Here is a 19,159-nt window from a genome sequence, read left to right as displayed (position 1 = left end):
ATATATATATATATATATATATATATATATATATGCATACAGACTACAGCAGAAGGCCTGAAAGTATGGGAGATTGCAAATTGTTTGCGATTTCCTTTCAGGCTGTCAATGCCACAGCTGGATGAAAGGTTTCCCAATACCTCCACAAGGATCGTTAGCGCTAATTGGATGAAATAAAACATTTTTAAAAGTTTCCTCACATTAGAATCTGCTGCTGAAGCATTCGTTCTATGGGGACTAGAAGAGAACTTCAAAAAATAAAACTGGTGAGAACAAAAGCAAAATAACACAAAACCAGAGCAAAAAGTCCTCTGCTGGTTGAGAAGTAAACTACAAGCATGGCCCTTTCAGTCAGCCACCGTGATGTGGAGAGAGCAGCCCTCCAGGGCAGAGAGGTGTTCGGGGCCTCCCTAGTTGTATTCTGTGTAGCTTGGTGGCATGCTGAACAAAGATGGAGAGAGAAAGGAAAGGAAAGAAGAAGGGATGGAGGAAGAGAGGAAGGGAAAGAGGGAAGAAAAAAGAAAAGATCCACATAAATACACAAAAAAGCAACAAAACAAAAAACAAAAACAAAAAAACCCAGAGCCCTGAGCTGCTGGACAACTACAACCTAGAATCAGGTTATGTGCAAATGTAGCAATTTTTGTCCAAACAAAATACATTCTGAAATTCCTATTTGCTTCTTTGCACACAGAATTACATGGTGCAGAAACTATGCTTGAGAGTTCACCCCAACATGGTGGCCCTCGTTTGTTCCAGTGCATGGACCCTGAGAAGAATGAAGGTCATCCTGCAGAGGCATGAGCATCCTCTGTGCAAGTCGTCTGTGACACCTGCTGCCCAGTTCACATCCTACATCAGGCTCATGGCCAGTGGGTTGGTGTCAGTCACACCCTAGCTCCTCTAATCTCTGCTCTGTAGGGCTCCATCCACAGGAATGGTCTTCCTTCTGCATGTCAGTCAGACATTTGGTCCCAGGGACTGGCACAGAATGGCACAGAATGGCAGGATTTGTTCTAGGAGGGCCTCTTTACGCCATGGCAGTGTTGGGTCTAAAGAGGAAGCCCCATCATATTACACTTCCTCCATCTACACACAAATAAGACCAGAGCAGATGTGAAAAATGTAAGCAGACCTTAGGGCCTGGAAGGGACAGGGACAGGGAAGCCCAGACTGAGCAAGAAAGCCCTGGAAGGAAAGGTAAAGATAGAGAAGCAGCCAGCACATGATAATGCGATTTTAACAAGAAGCTGTTCCTAACAAAGGCCCGTGCCCTGGCTCATCATCTGCTGAATTCAGCCACTTTCTGGAGTCTAGGTTCTCATGAGCCTTGGGGGCTCTCCTCTGGGGCTAAGACCCAATCCTGGCTCATCCAACCCCCATCATTGTTTATACGATGTGAGACCATTGTCTGTTAGGGCCCCTTTACTGTTTCTTTTATCCAAATCTCTACAGAGATAACTACCTTCCACCTTCTCCTTGAAAATGCCATCCCATCTGTTCCTAATATGTTCTCCATGTGAGAATGACTCTTTCTTATCTCCTAGGAACTACTCCGTGCAGCTAAGGGTTAGGGACAAAGGGAACAACCAGAGAACACTAAATTCATCACTGCATTGTGGTAGGGCTTCATTTCTGTATCTCTCATCAAGTAGCCTGAAATCACAGCATTTTTAGAGCTCCATGAAATTCCCTTATAAAGCAGATCTAGTAATTCTGGGGTGGGAGGCAGTTAGATATTTAACCTTTGTTCAAATATGTCCCAAAAGGACTTGGTGGAAGAGGTAGGTTTCCTGAGCCAGTGAGTAATGAGAAATTCACTGGGGCCATGGACATTAGCTCCCCAAAAGCAGTGGAAGATGGGATGTTTTCCAGGCCCTGTGTGGGTCCTTAAATCACACACTTCCTTTGACAATGGCCTGACTGTCAAGGCCCCCTCCTCAACATTTTCTGTCCTATGGGTATTTCCTTGAGGGTACCATCTATAAACAATGCACTTTTAGAAGAAGGGTCACCAGGGACAAAGGAATGGACACCAGCACCAAGATGATCTTTCCAAGAACCTTCATATGCAAAGGACAGGAATGTTACCATGTTGCCTCGCAGTTGGCTCGATGGCCCAGTTTGAGAAACTTTATATAAGAAGGCATATTAAATCAAAGAGAGGCAGAGAAATCACTCTTCCCAGGAAACTTCTTAACTTCTACCTCATGCTGACTCTTTCTAAAATTCTAGAGAGTAAGATCCCCCATTATAATCACTAATTCTCTGTTACCCTCTTACGAGTGACACAGTGTATAGACACTGGAAATTAAGTTAACATGTCAGTAGACAGGGTAATCACGGACATAGACTCATCCCGTCTTACACAAGACATAGCCAAGATTCTTCTCCTCCTCAGTTTCTGCAAGACTTAACCCCAGAAGCCAATCAGGACGCATCTCAATGCTGAAATCTGTCTGTTCAGTAGGTGAGTTTTGCACATACTGCTTCAGTGGACAGCACCAAGAGAGAACAGCTAACCACAGTAAATGATATTTTCCATGGACAAATCACATGCATCTCCATGACTTCAATCTCAGAAAGCCATGTTTAGACAAGAAAAAACATGTCCTTCTACCCACCAGCTCATAGTACGAAGGCACTCCAGAAAAGCTCAGACACAGTCCATGCCAGGACAAAACAGCAGCTCTGCCAGAGTACAGGAGCCCACTGGCAACTCCCCATGCCATGGGCAGAGTGAAGGCATTCACACGAAGCCACACTTGTCCTTTGGGACTCATTAACTTCAAAGATGACTGTTCACACTGAGCCCCCGCCAGGTCTCCAGTCACCATGGCCACCAGGTTCGGGCACACACAGTAACCAGGCCACTGTCCTCAATCCCGGTGACTCCCTGCCTCAGCCGCCTCTCACGCTTACCAAGTCCTGAGCCAACGAGGCCAATTTTGGGGAAACAGATCATTTCCCCAACCTCTGAGCGTTTCCCTAACACCACCACGTTCCCGGGGCAGAGCACTCAGCTCATCCATGAATCTTGCAGCCCAAAGAACCAGCGACCTCCGTGCCAGCTGTTCCAGAGCACACACCTGCACCCCTGCCCCTCTCCCCCAACAACCCATACACATCATTGTCAATTCATAGAAGAAAAACAGCTCCCTACCTGAGGGTGGCGCTCTCCCCCTGCCGGACCGTCACGTTGTCCATAGCTTTGGGGAAGGTGGCATCTCCGCTGCGCACGGGCACTCCTGTGGGTACAAGGAACAGCAGCCTGAGAGACACGACCACGAGGCACTTCCAGGGCAGGAACAGGTACCCACAGACCCCCATCCTCGACAGCCACAACTTCCCAGAACTCCGGCTGCGGCGCGGCACACACCCCCCCGGGCGAGCACAGGAAGTGGGTGGGGTGAGGAAGCGAGCTCAGGGACCCAGCAGTGAACTAGAGGCGACCGAGACGCGCGGGAGGAGAAAAGCGCGCAGACTCCTCTAAGTCTAATATTCCTCCCCCAAATCCGGCTTCGGGTAACCAATTTCCACGGAGGACAGCGAAGGGGGCTTCCTCGGTGCTGCTTCGGCCAGGGAAGATGGCCAAGAAAAGGGAAACGCAAGGCAGGTGCAAAGGAGTGGGCACGTCTCAGGAGTCCCTTCTTCCCGTTAGCAGTTCTGACATGGCACTTTGGAGTGGAGTAAGCACTTTGGTACCATAAGGGGACAGGGGGTGGGTCAGATCCGGCTCCCCAGAGGTGGTCTGCAATTCCTCAGTTCAAACAAGGGGAAATCCAACACTTTCTTTGTAAGTTTCGGAGGAAGGACCGCCGGCAGAAAAACAATCCGTAACAATAGCCAAGATGGAAAGTAGAGCACGCAGAAGGCGGCTCCGCCAAGCTTCGCGCGATCCGGATCCAGGGATCCTGCGGCAGCCTCTCGGTCAACTTCCTCCCAGCCGAAATGCGCGCTGCAGCCGCTGCGATCCGGCGGGTCTCGGCAGGGCCAGGCGCCGCTGCGGCGACCGAGGCAGGAACGGCCCGGCTGAGCGCACCGCTGCGGGCCTTCGCTCGCTTCGTCGCTCGCTGGGGACGGCGAGGCGCAGCCGGCACCGGAGCCGCGCGGACGCCAAGCTCAGCGGCCGCCCCCGGCCTCCGCGCCGCCTTCCTCCCGGGAGCAGCCCCGACGCGCGCGGGCCCCGACCGCCGGGGTTGTCATGGCAGCAGCTCCATCACTGACCGCCACTTTCTCCCGGGCCAGCCGCGAGCAAGCGGGCGGACTGCGCGCTCATCCCGGCGGGCGGGCGCGGGGCGCCGGGCGCGGGCGCCCACCTTAACCCCTGCCGCGCCACGCCGTGGCAGTGCACCAGCCAAGGCGAGGAGTTTAACCATTTCCCCCTTTGAGAAGCTGTCACTTCCAAATTAAGAAGAAAGGCAAAGTTACCACACAATCTTAATAAGCCCAAGACATCTTAATAAGGGTCACAAACTAATTAACTAGGAAAGGAAAACCCTGCAGCATGCTTGCATGCACCTTTAAAATTATCAGATTAAATCCATTAGCATTTAGAGTAAATTTACAGTGTTGGAAGGATGTTTTAGAATAACCTAATTTTTATTCAGTAGTCAATGCCCACCCCACCAGCTCTCCACCCCCCACCCCCACCCCCACCCCCACCCCATGGAATCTACTTTAGAACACTGGAGACTCAACATCAACATTTTAAACAGAGATCATCCATATATAAAATAAATGCAAACTCACAGAAACCCCTTAGTATGTGAAACTGGCAAAATCGCATCAGAATTTTGGTCAAGTTCAGACATTCACTTACATTTTTATTCTTGTTTTGTCGACCTTAAAAGATGCTAGTCCTGCAAAAGTGCTCATTCAGATGAGTGTGAGCTACTTGCTTTATTTATACCATGGACTCCCATGTTCCCTGGGTTTCACAGTTTTGCAAAGCTGATTTCATCTTAAGAGGTGTGTTTTTCAAAATCTTGAAACCCAGGGAAAAAAACTGGATTTGCCTCAGTTTCTGTCACTTCTCTACTCTGGCTCCTGTCAGTCCCTGCATATGTACATTTTAAATTTTTCCCTTAAGTCCTCCTCAGACCAAATGTGCATTTCCCTTCCTAGGCCTGGCCCCTGAGCTGGGGAGAAGCCCAGAGCAGCCCAGCCCACAGAGCAGTGCCAACATGAGCATACTCTCTCCTCAAGAACTTCCAGGTCTGAGGCCCTGACACTGACCCAGATTCTCCCAGGGGATAGAGAAGAGGCAACCAAAGGTGAGTTTGTTTCTTCCTCCCTCTACTTTCTATCAGATCCAACAAGGAAGCTGGTTTTATTCAACAGCTGTTAAATAACAGAAAAAAATGTTCTTCCCAAAGCCATCCAGCGAACACCAAAAAGATTGAATCATTCTAACTATAAGAGTCTTAGTGCCAGAGAAGTCCTTTCACCTTGCAGGTAATAACCACCACTTATACGTAGATAACATGTGTGTTAGAGATGAAACAAGCATCTCACCCTCCTACTCTCTCCTCTAACTACTTTAGATTGGTAGGGATAGAGGTAGGGTGGGAGCCGTACTACAGGATGACAAAGACATACTGAGCAAACGTGTTTTTCCTTTTTAATAGTAGAAACTGATCAACCAGAAAAGTTGGGAAACTTTACATTGAAGATCTCAATTAATCCATCATTAGGGTCATTTTTTTTTTTTTCTTCATCTCTGGTGACTTCTCTTGAGATTAAATTCTCAGGGAAACCCATCTGCTATTTTTGGCCAGTGGGGACTATTTGATATATAACACCAAAAAAATCAATTGTCAACTTATGGCTGCAACAAATGACTTTACTATTGGGGGGGGAGGGGAAGCAAAAGCAAAAACAAAAAATGACATCTATGGAAACCAGGAGAGTTTTGTTTATATTAAAAAAAAAAATCAAAGAAGGAAAACATATTTCTGCATCAGTGTATTCTTGCAAGACCCTATTTTATGTCCATTTTACAATGGAAGTTTGGAAGTAGTAAGTAAAGAGTAAGATTGTGTTTGCTGACTTACAGTCTGCTGAATTTGGGGTACTTCTTTCCCTAAAGCCAAGGAGTTACCTAAACTATCCATATATATATTTTACCTGTCCCTTATGCTCCCCCACCAACCCTTGTGTGTAAACACATCCCCACAACCTCAGCTGGAAATAATTACAGTGGTGGGGAAGGGAGAGAGATTCCTTCTGGACTTTGGAGTCATTTCCCTACAGTTTTGGAAATGGCAGGGATAATTCCTTTTATAATAAATTCTAGTCCTGGATCCTGCATCTAATTCCCACGTAGGTACAAATGAGCATTAGTTTTTTGCATCTGGGAATGTGGATAATGACAACAACTGGCCTTCCCAAAGGACCTACATACATGATTAACTCTACAGGAAAATACTTAGAAATCCATTTAAGGTGGAAGATGCTTTATTAATATACTTTGCCTGCCACCACTTCATTATTATGACTGGGCAGAAAAATAATTCTTCATAGGGGCTCTTTAAGACATCCAGTTTATACCAGTCTGCATGCCATTGATCTAAGACAGTCAAACCATCTTTGTCGCTGGCCGAGAAGGGAGAGTGCTGAACTGTAGCATCAGGCAGGAACCTCAGCAGAGCTCGGGTAAGGCTCAGGGTGCAGAGAGAAAAACCACTTGGAACCTCCTACCTGCCCTCTGGGTCCAGGGACACCAACTTTATTCAAAAATAGGAGTCTAGAAAGTGGTGAAAGACCAGAGAGGACCATGCAGTTAACAAGGCAGAATCCATTTCATTTGAACTCCTTGATGAAGTTGTTTGAATAGATGAAGATCAAAATCAAAATCATATGTCACCTCCCTGCCCATGCTCTAATCCCTAAATATAACCAACACTTAGTGGCTTATCTTATATCCTGTCTCGTGCTTCATAAAAACTGCTGGATTTATTTTATTTTTCCCAGCATATCCAAGTTAATGAAAAAGGGATGACAGTCAGAGCAATTTCATTATTTGTGTTCTTTAGAGAAACAACTTCCTTTCTGCCTCCTGGAAAGTAGTTTCCTAACAAGAGCCCACCTCCACCTTCTTCCCCCCAACCCCCGTCTCCCTCTCCTTCCTCCCTTCCCTCCTGCATACACATATACTGTACACATAAATCAAGTTGTCACATCTTGTGTCTGTGCTGACAGCTGTAATTGCTTCAGGTTATAAAAATATCTATAGGACAATGCCTTTCAAGCTCTCTCTCTCTCTCTCTCTCTCTCTGTCACACACACACACACACACACACACCCCAAGCAAAAGAAAACAATCATACTTCCTTTAATGATCCTTTGACTGCAAAGGGGGAGGGGATCTTGCTGTTCAGACCTTGGAGATCTGGCAGGCAGGTGAGGAGACAGAGATAGAGACTTCTGGCAGCAATAGCATCTACACACTAAAGCAGGGTTGGAACTGAAAAGAAATTCCCAGTGACAGGGAAACCAGTGGCATGGTTGTTTTTGTTTTACTCTCTTACCTACAGCGAGCAAGCCTGGGTTAGCTACTAAAGAGCCATGAATATTACACACACACACACACACACACACACACACACACACACACACAAAAGACCACAAGAAGAGCACTAGCTTAAGAAATGCCAGTTCTGCTTCTCCTTCTCTAAAAAGGCTAAAGGCCCCCCTCTCCTGGTGGAGATTCCAAATAGGAGCGCAGGCGGGAAGATGAGAAATGCAGGGCAGTTCGTGTGCCTTGGCACAGAGCAGACATTGAAAAGTTTAATCAGAAAGGGTAGTGTGGATCTGGATAAAGAGCTACCTCTAGGGGAGCAGGGGTGGGCTGGACTCGGAAAAAAATGCATGCCGTTCTTTTCCACCTATATGAATATAAGATCAAAATAAAATCATTGTTCATCTGGGCTAGAGTCCAGCATGTTACAATTTCAACAGATAGAGCAAAAGAGCAACTTGAAGAAGGGGAAGAAGCCTCCGAGGAGAAAAAAGGGGTCACGAATAGAGAAAATAGAAAAGGAGAGCAGGAAGAAGTGGCAAAGGTTAGGCTATCTATGGACTTTGAAAGCCACGCAACTTTCTAAGAGGTACATGAAGGGGAGAGATGGTCAGAAGAATAATCGGTAGGTAGACAGAAAAGTAAGGGAGGACACAGTGAACGATTAAAATCAAAGTACCTTGAAAGCAAAAGCCAGATGCCCGAAGGGGAGCGTCCCATTCTGCCATGGGGCAGAATTTTTCCTTACCTAGGTTTTGGGTCATAATAAGAATCACAGAATGATCTGGTCAGAGGGGACCTTGGAACATATTTCGTATAACCCACTTATTTCATAAAGTGGGGGATTGAACCCAGGAGGGAAAGGTCATTACCATAAGGACATAAAGGTCATAACCGGTAAACCAGATCTACAACTCAGGATGCCTGGCTCCTGTTCCAGTAGAGCTTTCTGCTACACGTATCGGGTAAGGACACTGTTTCAGAGCTAACGAATAAAATATCTCCTTTGGCTGCTACACCTGTGGGCAAGAGAGAGCACTACCAAAGAACGACTACTACTGCTCAGAATACCTCTGGGTATCCAATTATTCAATTGAATTCAGGGCATTCAGTAAACATTGACAGGTAGATTCTGAGCTCTTCCGATGCAGCAGGAATCTTGCTGGAGTTAGTGCTACAAAAACAAAAGGCATAGTCCCTGCCTTTGATTTGCTTATAGTCTAGAGCTGTTAAGTTTGACAGTCATCTTATTTTTATTTGCATTCATGATTTTTGAACTTATAATGAACTCAACCCCATGCTCTCTATAAGTCCTCGAGAAGATTCTGATTGGCTAAGAGAAGCAAGCTGGAATCCATTTGACCCATTAGCTTGTGCAGATTTCCAGGCACTGACCATGGTTTCCCAAGCTTCATTTAAAATGACATTAGGAGGGGAGGAGGTAGACTCAAGGATTTACAAACATAATTGAGAAATGCCCGTACAACAAACAGGTGTTTAGTGCACGTGCAATCCCAGCTGTGGACTAGGCAGTGCACTTAAGCTTTACCCTCATAAAGCACACGGTCTAATAGGGAAGATAGACATTAAAGAAATAATTTTACCAAAGAGTAGACCCAGTTGTGATAAGGAGGACATGAGAGAATGGGTATGACAGAAGGTTCTCATGGAATCTGGAAGATAAGGAAACGTCCCCCACAAGAAATGTTTTTTATCGGGGACTCGATTGTGTGGAGATGAAGGAGGCAGGTGGTATGGGCAGGAATCTCATTGTGGGCAGGCAGAACAGAAGCCACACAGCCCAAGACCAGAAGGAGCATGGACAGAATCTCCCTTTCATATTCTCAAGTTGTCCTCATTTAAACTAAGGACTGGTACATCTGACGTACTCTGAAAACGTCTGACTCTTCCAACACTCTGCATTCATTCATTTACTGATGTTTTCAGTACATATTCATCAATGAAGAATGAACCATGGGCTTTGGAATCAGACAGACTAGAAGTCAAACACTCATCATCTTCATCACTAGCTGTGTGACCTTGACTTTGGGAAAATAACTTCATTTGCAAAATAATGGTCATCGTGGTGCCTATCACAAAGTGGTGGTGTGATGAGGAAATAAGACAGTAAATGTAAAGAGTTTGACAAAGGCCCGTCACACACCCAGTGGGGGTGAAAATGCAGGCATCACTGTGCTGGGACTGGCCAGGACAGAGGAGCACCGGGCCTGATCTTCAGAGAACCCGAGGCAGCCCACTGAGCACAGGCCTGTGAACACCACCAGCACACATATCGTGAGAGGTTTCATCACACAGACAGCAGACATTTCATGCTGAGATGTGGTCATAAAAGGGAAGTAGCTTAGCCTTCAAACCAGGACAGGAAGAGGGTGCCCCTCCAGCTCCCACCAGAGTGTCTCAGCGTCGGTGTTCTACAAAAGCACACAGGATGGAGGCTGTGGGAAACAGCCTGTGCTTGAGAAACAGGCTCGGGCTTGCTCTTCCTGTGGCAGCCTGGGAACTTTGATCTGTCGCGCTCCCACATATGACTGAAACATAGTGAAAGAACCTGAACAAAAGACGAGACACCTCCGTCCCATCATTAAGTGAGCAGTCTGCTCCGACTTCCTTCAGCTCCTTCCACTCCTTCCATGGACTCTTATGCCCTTCTTTGTTCCCGTGTGCCTGATGGCTGAACTCAAAGCCTCCTCAGGTCTAGCTCTTAGACTCATCATTTGATAATATCCTGTGCTTGCCTCATCTTTCCTAATTCTTGCCATTGTACCTCCCAGAACCATGTTTCAGGATTAGCCTCATTATCTCTGTAGAAGGGAATGAGGGGTCCATGAAGACATCCCTCTACCTGCATAGGCATACACCAGTTCTGGTCTCACCAGAGGCAGCCCTGCTAGAGTCAGGTTAAGGTTTCTCTGAATGACAATCTCACCAGCCCCCAGCTTGGAACTTAACAACCCAAGTTTACTGTCAGAGAAACTTGGCTTGCATCTACCCCTGAATGCCTTTCTCCCTAAACAACTGCTTTTTATTCATTTCTCTCTTTAACGTTTCCTCTGCATTTTCTTTAGTGGTTTTACTTCTTGCTTGCGCCAGCCAAGAGCAGCAACAGAAGAGACAAAAATTTGCTCAAAAAGATACAATGTCAGTTGTACTTTTTACTGGAGGGACATTATATAAATATAATTTTGCAAACGGAGGATATGGGTTCCAAGTTTCAACTTGGGCCATCATTAGGTCACTTTAGACAGGCATTTTTTTGAATTCTTGGTTTCTTTTTCTGAATTTTTAGTGGCCAAGAGAACCTGCATCTTCATGCTACATGGGTCTTTGAGAAGATTTTATCCTCCTAACGCATCTAAAGGGGTTAATGCCCTCTTAAAAGTTAACTCCTAGAGTAAGATGAGGTCTCCATAGTGGGGGTACAGGGTATTGCCTGCCACCTGCTGGCTGCATGTGGAAGGCTCAAGTTGCTTTTGCTTTGCTTCTCAAGGAAGAGTTTGGTTTAGGTGACTTCCAAGGGCCCTTCCAACTCTCATAGCCTATAGTTTTAATGCTTCTTGACACTATCCTCAAAAGCACTTTATCCTTCATATTCACTTATCAGTCCTTCCTGGGGAGAAAAAGCCCTCCTCCTCATGTCCTTCTACTCTCTCCTTCACCAAGGTATGCACTTCACTATTCAGAATGCTTTGAACAAAGTAATAAAAAGAGCTGCCCCGTATCTAAGGCAAGCTGATGGCAGAGCCAAGATGATTAAAAGTCTTCCCATAAAGGGTTTCTTTAAGGAAAAGAAAATCCCACAATGCAACCAGCAATGTTAATCTTCAATAAATACGTTGTTAATATTTAACTGGCATTTATTTAAACTTACAGTAACTGTCCTATTAAATCTAAATTAATTGCCCATTTGGGAATCTTCCCCTAAAGCCTAGCTGGGACATGGCTGTCTAGATCATAGTCTATGCTAGGCATCCAGCCATAAAAGAGAATATTTAAGCCATCCTTTTAAGACTACACTCTTAGAATATCATGGTTGGAAGGGTCTTAGAGGTCAACTCAACTAGTAAGTTTTATACCCAGTGTCTTTTGACTTTTGGGGGGGGTTATTTTCCCCATCTCTGCATTAAGAGCTTATTGTGTGTTCCCTTTATCTCTATCCCTCCTCTTCTTTTTTATTTTTAATTCCTCTCTCTCATTTTCTTTCCTTGCTGTTAGAATTTTTTTTTTCCTCTTGGACTTCATATATGAGATTCATTTTGCTGTGTTTCTGTCTCAGTCTCTCCTGAGTTTCTTAGGGTAACCATTTAGGATACTTGGCAAATGCTACATACACACATATAGATGTATACATGCAAATAGATGCATATAAATGTTACATGTATCTTATGTGTTACAAAGACCATTTTATAATAACTGTTGTATACACAAGACTAAGAGCTGTGAAATAATCCCTGAGTCATACTGCTTTAGAAGGGGCAGTGAGAGTGTAATTGGGTAGAACTGATCTTTGCTATCCTTGAGATCAATCAATATTTTTTTATTATAAATGTGGTCCTGGCTGAACTTCTGGGATGTTATTTTGCTTTGACTGTAACACATTTACAACATTGCTACATCACACACACACATCCACACACTCACTCACTCGCTGGTTTCAGCAAGTGCATTTATTAGTGCAACCTGTGGATTAAAAAGAAACACCTATTCAGATGGGTTAGTGTTCAAGCTGAGTTAACTTTCCTCAAGAAGTGGGACGTGATGGAGATTAAAATAATTCACCCGAACGTTTCTAAAAGTTTAAGTCCCTGAGTTCAATTTGTGAAGTCCTCACTGCCTTACAGGGGCCTGGAGAGGGGGTGGTGGAGAAAGAGAGATGGAGCAGAAAAGGGACATGGGTAAGTAGGGGAACATAAGGGCATGGATGAGGAAAAGGTGGGAGGATTGGAAACTATCCCACATTTTTTTTTAAAGATTTTATTCTATTTATTTGACAGAGAAAGAGATAGCCCAAGCAGGGAGAATGGGAGAGGGATAAGCAGGCTTCCCGCTGAGCAGGGAGCCTGATGCTGGGCTCATTCTCAGGACCCAGAGTCATGACCTGAGTCAAAGGCAAATATTTAGCAACTGAGCCACCCAGGTGCTCCCATCCTACATATTTTTAAGAGGAATAAATGCTTTACTTGAGGGAGGCTTGCATTTGCACTGACTGTGGAAGATATTCTTCTTTTGGTATCTAACTCAGCTAATACACAAACCATCCCACTTCATTTTTCCTTCTTTACATCAGCCACTATCAAGTTAATCTAAAGACACCATGTCATCTGTATAGTGTCTTCAGTTAAAAAAAAATCCTCCACATCCAAAGCATCTTTATTCTTTATTTTATTAAGTCTTAGAGATTCAAGAGATAATTGAACACATTTCTATAGGCTTTTTCATCATCCTGACTTTTACTTTATCTGCCCATCTTTATGCATTACCATTAGGAGTTTGGGAACTTTCACAGTGAAGCAATGAAGGCTGAAGTGAGAACATTTCATTCCTCCTAACCTGAGAGTAGACGCAGTCTTTCCCTCCTGGAAGGAAATGTTTTCCCTAAACCTTTTGTACACCTTCCTCTGGTTTGCCAAAAAACTCTTAAGGGGTGCTGTAGTTAGGGAAACAGAGCCACTTGTGAGTGGTTTGGAAGAGTGGACTTACCTGGTTCACAGGTAGCACTGAACTTGGGTGAAAAAGAACAGACAAATGTTTTGAGTGTACATGTGAATAAGGGATAACACGTGAAAATAATTTACCTAAGTTTTCACAACAGTTTTGACAAGGTGTCAAGATCAAAGATGCGTTAAAAACAAATGCATAATAAGGAGACAATCTTCTTTTTCAAAGGTGGAAGATTAGCTTAAAGCTAAAGCACAAATCAAGAATAGATTGACATGTTTCTAAATGGAGATGTTTTATTTCCAGATTCCCCACACAATCATTGCTGGGACCAATGAAATGTAATATTTTTATCAATAACGTCAAAGGGAATTCATAGATAACTCAACCAAGTTTGCAAAAGATATTAAGTTCCCTTACGTGATTAAATCTGCAGTTGACATGGATGAGCTGCAAACAATCCACAAAGCTATGTAAGTGTGCAGAGAAGTAGACAAATGCAATAAAACATATTTTAGGAGAAAACATCTAAAGTATGCTTCTAAGGGACACGTGGGTGGCTCAGTGGTTAAAAACCAACTCTTGATTTCAGCTCAGGTCATAATCTCGGGGTTGTGAACTAGAGCCCCCACAACAGGCTCCGAGCTAGACTTGGAGCCTGCTTGAGATTCTCTCTCTCTCTCCCTTTGTCCTTCTGTTCCACCCTTTATAAACAAACAAACAAACAAACACAGAAATAAATAAATAAACATAAAGTGTGCTTCTAAGATGCTGGACTCTGGGAAGTGGAATTAGAAACAGCCATCAGGAGTGAACAGAACATGGATGTTGAGGTAAACAGCTTTGGCTTGAAGGCTGAGCTCTTTGAATTATGAGGTTCACCCTGGATGATTTTCTTACCTCTCAGAGCTTCAATTATCTCCTCTATTAAATGTAAACATCTCCTACTCATATACTTGTTATGAGGGTTAAATGAGATGGTATTTGTAAAGTACCCATTGAAAACCCTGGCATTCAGTACAAATGGGGGCTAGTAGTTCTTCTTTTACAACCCAGAAAAAACTCGTTGGAAATAGTCACGGCCAGTGACTCCCAAACTACGAGTCTTACAACACATTTTGGAGTATGATACTGTTGAATACTGCCTGCAGATATCAGAGCATTAAAAAAAAAAAAGAAAGAAAAGAAAAAGAAAAAGAAAAAAAATGGTGAGTCACACATTTTATGAAACCTATTAAAAGCATATTGGGAAAAATAGAAACAAAGAAAGAGATGCTACATTTATTCAAAATTACTGTGTATACATTCTTCAATATCACTTCTAGTAGTTATTATTATAGCTCACAAATAACAGAAGAACCTCATGCACCTGGTTTCTGAAGTCAGACACTAGGAGTCACTTTCAATATCTTCTCCTCCCAGCTGCCCACTCTCACATAATCCAATCAATCCTTCTCCCTCTCCTGGCTTCTTCTTCGAAATATCTTTCATATCTGGCCACCTCGCTCAGCCTCAGCTGCCCACCCCTGGCCTAAGCCATCATCCCTCCTTATTGTCTTCTCCAGAATGGTGAGCCTCTCTCTTACATGGATTTCTGTCAGTTGTTCTTGTTAGATCTATTTCAAGCTAAAAATGGAAAATAAAGTATTCCTGAAAATATGACCATGTCAGTCTGCTGATTCAATCTTTCGTGGCTTCATGCACTAATTTAAATAGAGCCCCACATCTTTTTTTAATTTTTTAAAGATTTTATTTATTTATTTATTTATTTGAGAGAGAGCAGAAGTGGGAGGAGGAGTGGAGGGGGATGGGCAAGCAGACTCTGCACTAAGCACAGAGGCCAACACAGGGCTGGATCCCATGACCCTGAGATCATGACCTGAGCTGAAATTAAGAATCAGAAGCTTAACCGACTGAGCCACCCAGGTGACCCAAAGCCCCACGAGAACCTCCTGATGTGCCTTCTGTTTTCCCCTTTTTCTCCTGTCACATCTTCCTTTATCGAGCCACCTCAGTCTTTATTTTAATCTGGTCTTATTTTGATCTAGCACAAGTCCCTCCTTGTCAACTCTGGGCTTTTGCCCATGATGAATTCCTGCCTAGGATACTGCCCCTGCATTTTCCTGGCTAAGTTCTATTCATCCTTATAAGTTTTAACTTCCTCCTAAATACCTGACTGTAACTGTTACGTTGGAAGAGGGTAAAAGCTCATTGCATCAGGAGTTGTGGTATTCACAATCCTTTGAATCAGTTAAACTCTGTCTTTTCCTCTGTTATATTCCTGAGGCCCAACACAATACTTGGCACTTAATAGTGACAAGTATTTGGTGAAATTAAGTGAATAGTATAGCTGGGAAAAATTCCAAAGTTAAAAAGATTTTCTGGCATTTGGTATTCATGAACTATAAAGATAGGGTGGACATGACTTAATGACCAAACTCTAGCTAGAAATTAAAAAATCCAAAGCACCCTCAGAAATTGAAAGATGGAAGTTCAAGGATAAAGAAAAGCATGTCTGTATAAAAGGTTATACAGGCAGAAATAGTATCAAAATAGGATAAGGGAAGGCTGGGATAAATTAATGGGTGACAGACGTATACTGGTTTATTAGGTTAGGGGTGTCTGATGTATATCTCTAACCTTTGAAGTAGGATTCCCATGCAAAACTGCCAATGTCGAAAACAGGTAACTAGGACATCTGAATTGATGTGACCTATGTGACTTTTCTAATGTCATGTTCCTTTCTACTCAGTAATTCTATTGTCCACAGCATTAGAGACAATGGGATTATGCTTGTCCTTTCCCCCTGCACACTTTACATACCATTTCTAGCATATCTGTGTCTACTCAGTGTGAGGATATTTAAAATGCTGCAAGAAAGTGTGTGTGTGGTTTGTGTGCAAAGTGAACCCTGAGCAGGGGAAAAGCTCATCAGATTGCCTTCTGTTCTTATCCTTCTCTCCGATGGTTATTCCCTTCATGTCAGACTCCTGACTTATATTCTTAACAATGTCTTGGTCTTAGGACACCTGCTCTACCCGCACTCACTCTTTCCTTGAACATTGTTTCCAGATGTACTCCAGGCATCTTGGCTTCCTTGACTCCCTCCTTCTGAAGGCTTGACTTCCCACAACCAGAACTGGGTGACAATACGTCTTTAAACTCTGGGTCCCATGACCTTTTCTCTCCACTTCATTGTTTCCCTAAGTGAGCTACCTTCCAGGATATGATGAGGAGCAATCTGTTTTACATACAACTCTTCATTTTTCACTATAGTGGACGATTACTGTGACAACCATAGTCCAAAACAATAGATGTTGAAGGCTATGTGCCCAGCTTATGCTCCCTGTGATTTGCTTCTCTACAACTTCATTTGGGGAACTCTGTTAGTCACTTTCATTTCCTGGACACAGCTGCAAAATATGCATGGGGCTCTAGTGCTCCAGAGATATGGGAAGCCCAAGGCCAGAAGGGCTCTAGAATAGTTTCCCCTAAATCAAGATTCAAATAAGTTTGTTGGAAAGTTGTTTCCGATTGACCAGCTGGGGTGCAAGCAGCCTTCTTACATTTACGCCATGGATCCTTGCAAAGTAGGTGGTGTGATACAACAGAGCCTGTGAGGCTCTTAGGCTAGCCCCCAAGGCTTCAGTCTGCTGCAAAGATGAACATTAGAAATAATAGTACAGATAATCAATGGATGACAAGTGGAGTACATATTACAAAGGAAAAGTGCAAGATTATAAGAGAACAGAAAAGTAGACAGTGTCTTATTCATAATCACTCTATCTCAGCACAGAACAAGGTAAAATATAGGCAATAATAAATCAATGTAAGATGGGTGATTGAATGAATAAACATGTAAAAACATCTAGACTTTGAAGTCTCAATATTTTTCCATGCGGCCATTTAATTGTTCCTTCTGCTGCACAGACACCTCTACCAGACCCCTTCCTTTTCTCCAAGGGACAGTAGGGTTTCAAGGAACTGAGTTGCCCTTTCCATGTTCTTGTTATTTATCAGGCCAAAATAAGAGAAGCTTATAAATCAGGTTTTATAAATATTTTCAGTGCACTCCTTTTGCTCTTGGGAAAACTAACTCACTACACTCATAAAAATCTACTCTAATCCCTACGACCAACTTATGACCTTCTAGCACACTTCATGCAAGAATAACATTAATAATAATCAGACTATTAGCCAAAGTGCTTGGTTTGAACCTGAAAAATTTGAGAAACGATCTTATAAATTATTTTCCAAGGATACCATCTTTAAGCATTAACAGGCACAGGGACTTTGACTCTGAATTCTGGGAATTGAGCATAATTACATGGAAATTGACAGGACACATATGCCAAGAATCCTGTTAACCTTTAATATCTTGGAAAAAAAAACTCTCCTTGTAATTATCTCTTTTTCTGTCTTAAGTGTTACTAATGAATATTTAGGGCATAAGCAAACATGGAAGTGGTTGGAAGGTAGAATTTTGATTGTTGTTTGGAATCTCCTAGTTTTCCAGGTACTCCATGAAATAAGGAGGTGCTAAAAAGAGCCCTTGGAATTTGTCTATTTCCGCAAGTTGTTTCCATCTTTGTATTTGCTCTGCTCCAGTTCTCTGCTTATAATTCTCCACGCTGAGTGGAAGCTCCTTTGCATGCGTAATTATAGTGAAAATGTAGGTCTGAGGCATTTGGTGTCTAATGCAATTCCTGACCTGTTCTATGTCTTTGGAAAAGTCACTGCACCATTTTAGTGCTTCAGATTTCCTTTCTGTGAAGTGAATGTAATGACATTTAGCTCTAAGAGCAACAATATTTGCATAGCGCTTTAAACTTTACCGAGGACATTTACATCCCTCATCTCACCTGTATGCGCACATCTCCTGCATTCCCCCCGCCCCCCTTTCTGGACTCCACTAACTACTAAGACTACCCTCATTTCTTTCCTCTACTATTTTAATTAAATCTTAACTCATCTTTCTGCCCGCAACCCTGCTTCTACCTGATGCTTTCTCACAGGAGCAGGGTAGACTCCTTGGGGGTGGCAAAATGGTTGGGGGGAGAGGAGATTGGCTGTCACCATAATTATAGGGACACTGCTGCCACTTAGTGCATGGGGGCCTGGGAGGCTGGACACTCAGTGATGCACAGGATATTCAGTCACAGGTGTGGAGGCACTGAGGTGAGCCAAATCTCTTTCTTTTTTTTAAATCTAAGCCTAGGATGTACTCCATTTGCTATATAAACAGGACATTTTTGCAAAGTTGTAATGCTCCCTAATCCTCCAGGAATGAAACTACCTGCAAGCTCAGAGAAGAGAGTGCTTTGATTTGTTCATTAGTGTGACCAATCACCAGTTTAAAAAATCTTATGACCAGAAGCATCTCTTCTCACAGGATTTGAGTTAACAGTACTACCCCGTCTTTTCTCTACTGTAGCCATCACATTCATAGAGAGTCTATACCGGAACACAGGCATCCACATTTCCTCACATCCTGTGGTACTGCAGAGTCCTAAAGATGTATTTTATGCTTATTTGATTATCAATCACTTTCCACTTATTTCTCTTGTAGATCCATTATACAAGCCATTTTTTAAAAGAAAGTGTATAAGTAGCTGATTTTATCCATGAACTTAACTTTGCATAGGAATAGGGATGTGACAAAATATTTTAAAATTAAGATTTGGGTCAGGAAAAGTAGACAGCTCCTGATATAAACAATCCCATACACAGAAGTGAGCTCTATCTTTCCAAAGCATAGCTCAGTAATGTTTGTTAAGTGTTTCCTTCCTATGACATAAAGCTCAAGTTCCCAAGTTTGGCAATCAAGACCCCTAGAAGTATCCCAAGCCAACTTTCTAGGCTTAGTCCCTGTTGCAGCCCCACCTCTACCCTCATCCATCATCCCTTGATTCTTCAGTTTCTCTCTGTATCTCAGACACTTGACTATTTGGCTCTGTCAGA

The 19,159-nt window shown here is 43.5% G+C and overlaps 1 protein-coding gene across 10 annotated transcripts in view; it reads right to left on the bottom strand.

Annotated features, from left to right (window-relative positions):
• The window catches only part of NTM (neurotrimin), a 918,697-nt gene that overhangs the window by 391,646 nt on the left and 507,892 nt on the right, over nt 1-19,159 (bottom strand). For 6 of the 10 annotated variants that reach the window (XM_032868947.1, XM_032868956.1, XM_032868957.1 and 3 more), the window contains one exon: nt 3,164-3,248. In XM_032868947.1, the coding sequence (XP_032724838.1) occupies nt 3,164-3,248 (85 nt within the window). Of the gene's footprint in view, nt 1-3,163; nt 4,237-4,822; nt 4,928-19,159 lie in introns of those variants that run through there. The other 4 variants (XM_032868949.1, XM_032868950.1, XM_032868953.1 and 1 more) reach the window with 3 other exon arrangements.

This window comes from Lontra canadensis, unplaced genomic scaffold (assembly GCF_010015895.1).
Source record: "Lontra canadensis isolate GAN:19392208 unplaced genomic scaffold, GSC_riverotter_1.0 scaffold36, whole genome shotgun sequence".
NCBI classification, from domain to species: Eukaryota; Metazoa; Chordata; class Mammalia; order Carnivora; family Mustelidae; genus Lontra; species Lontra canadensis.
This window is presented reverse-complemented; position numbering and strand designations above follow the sequence as displayed.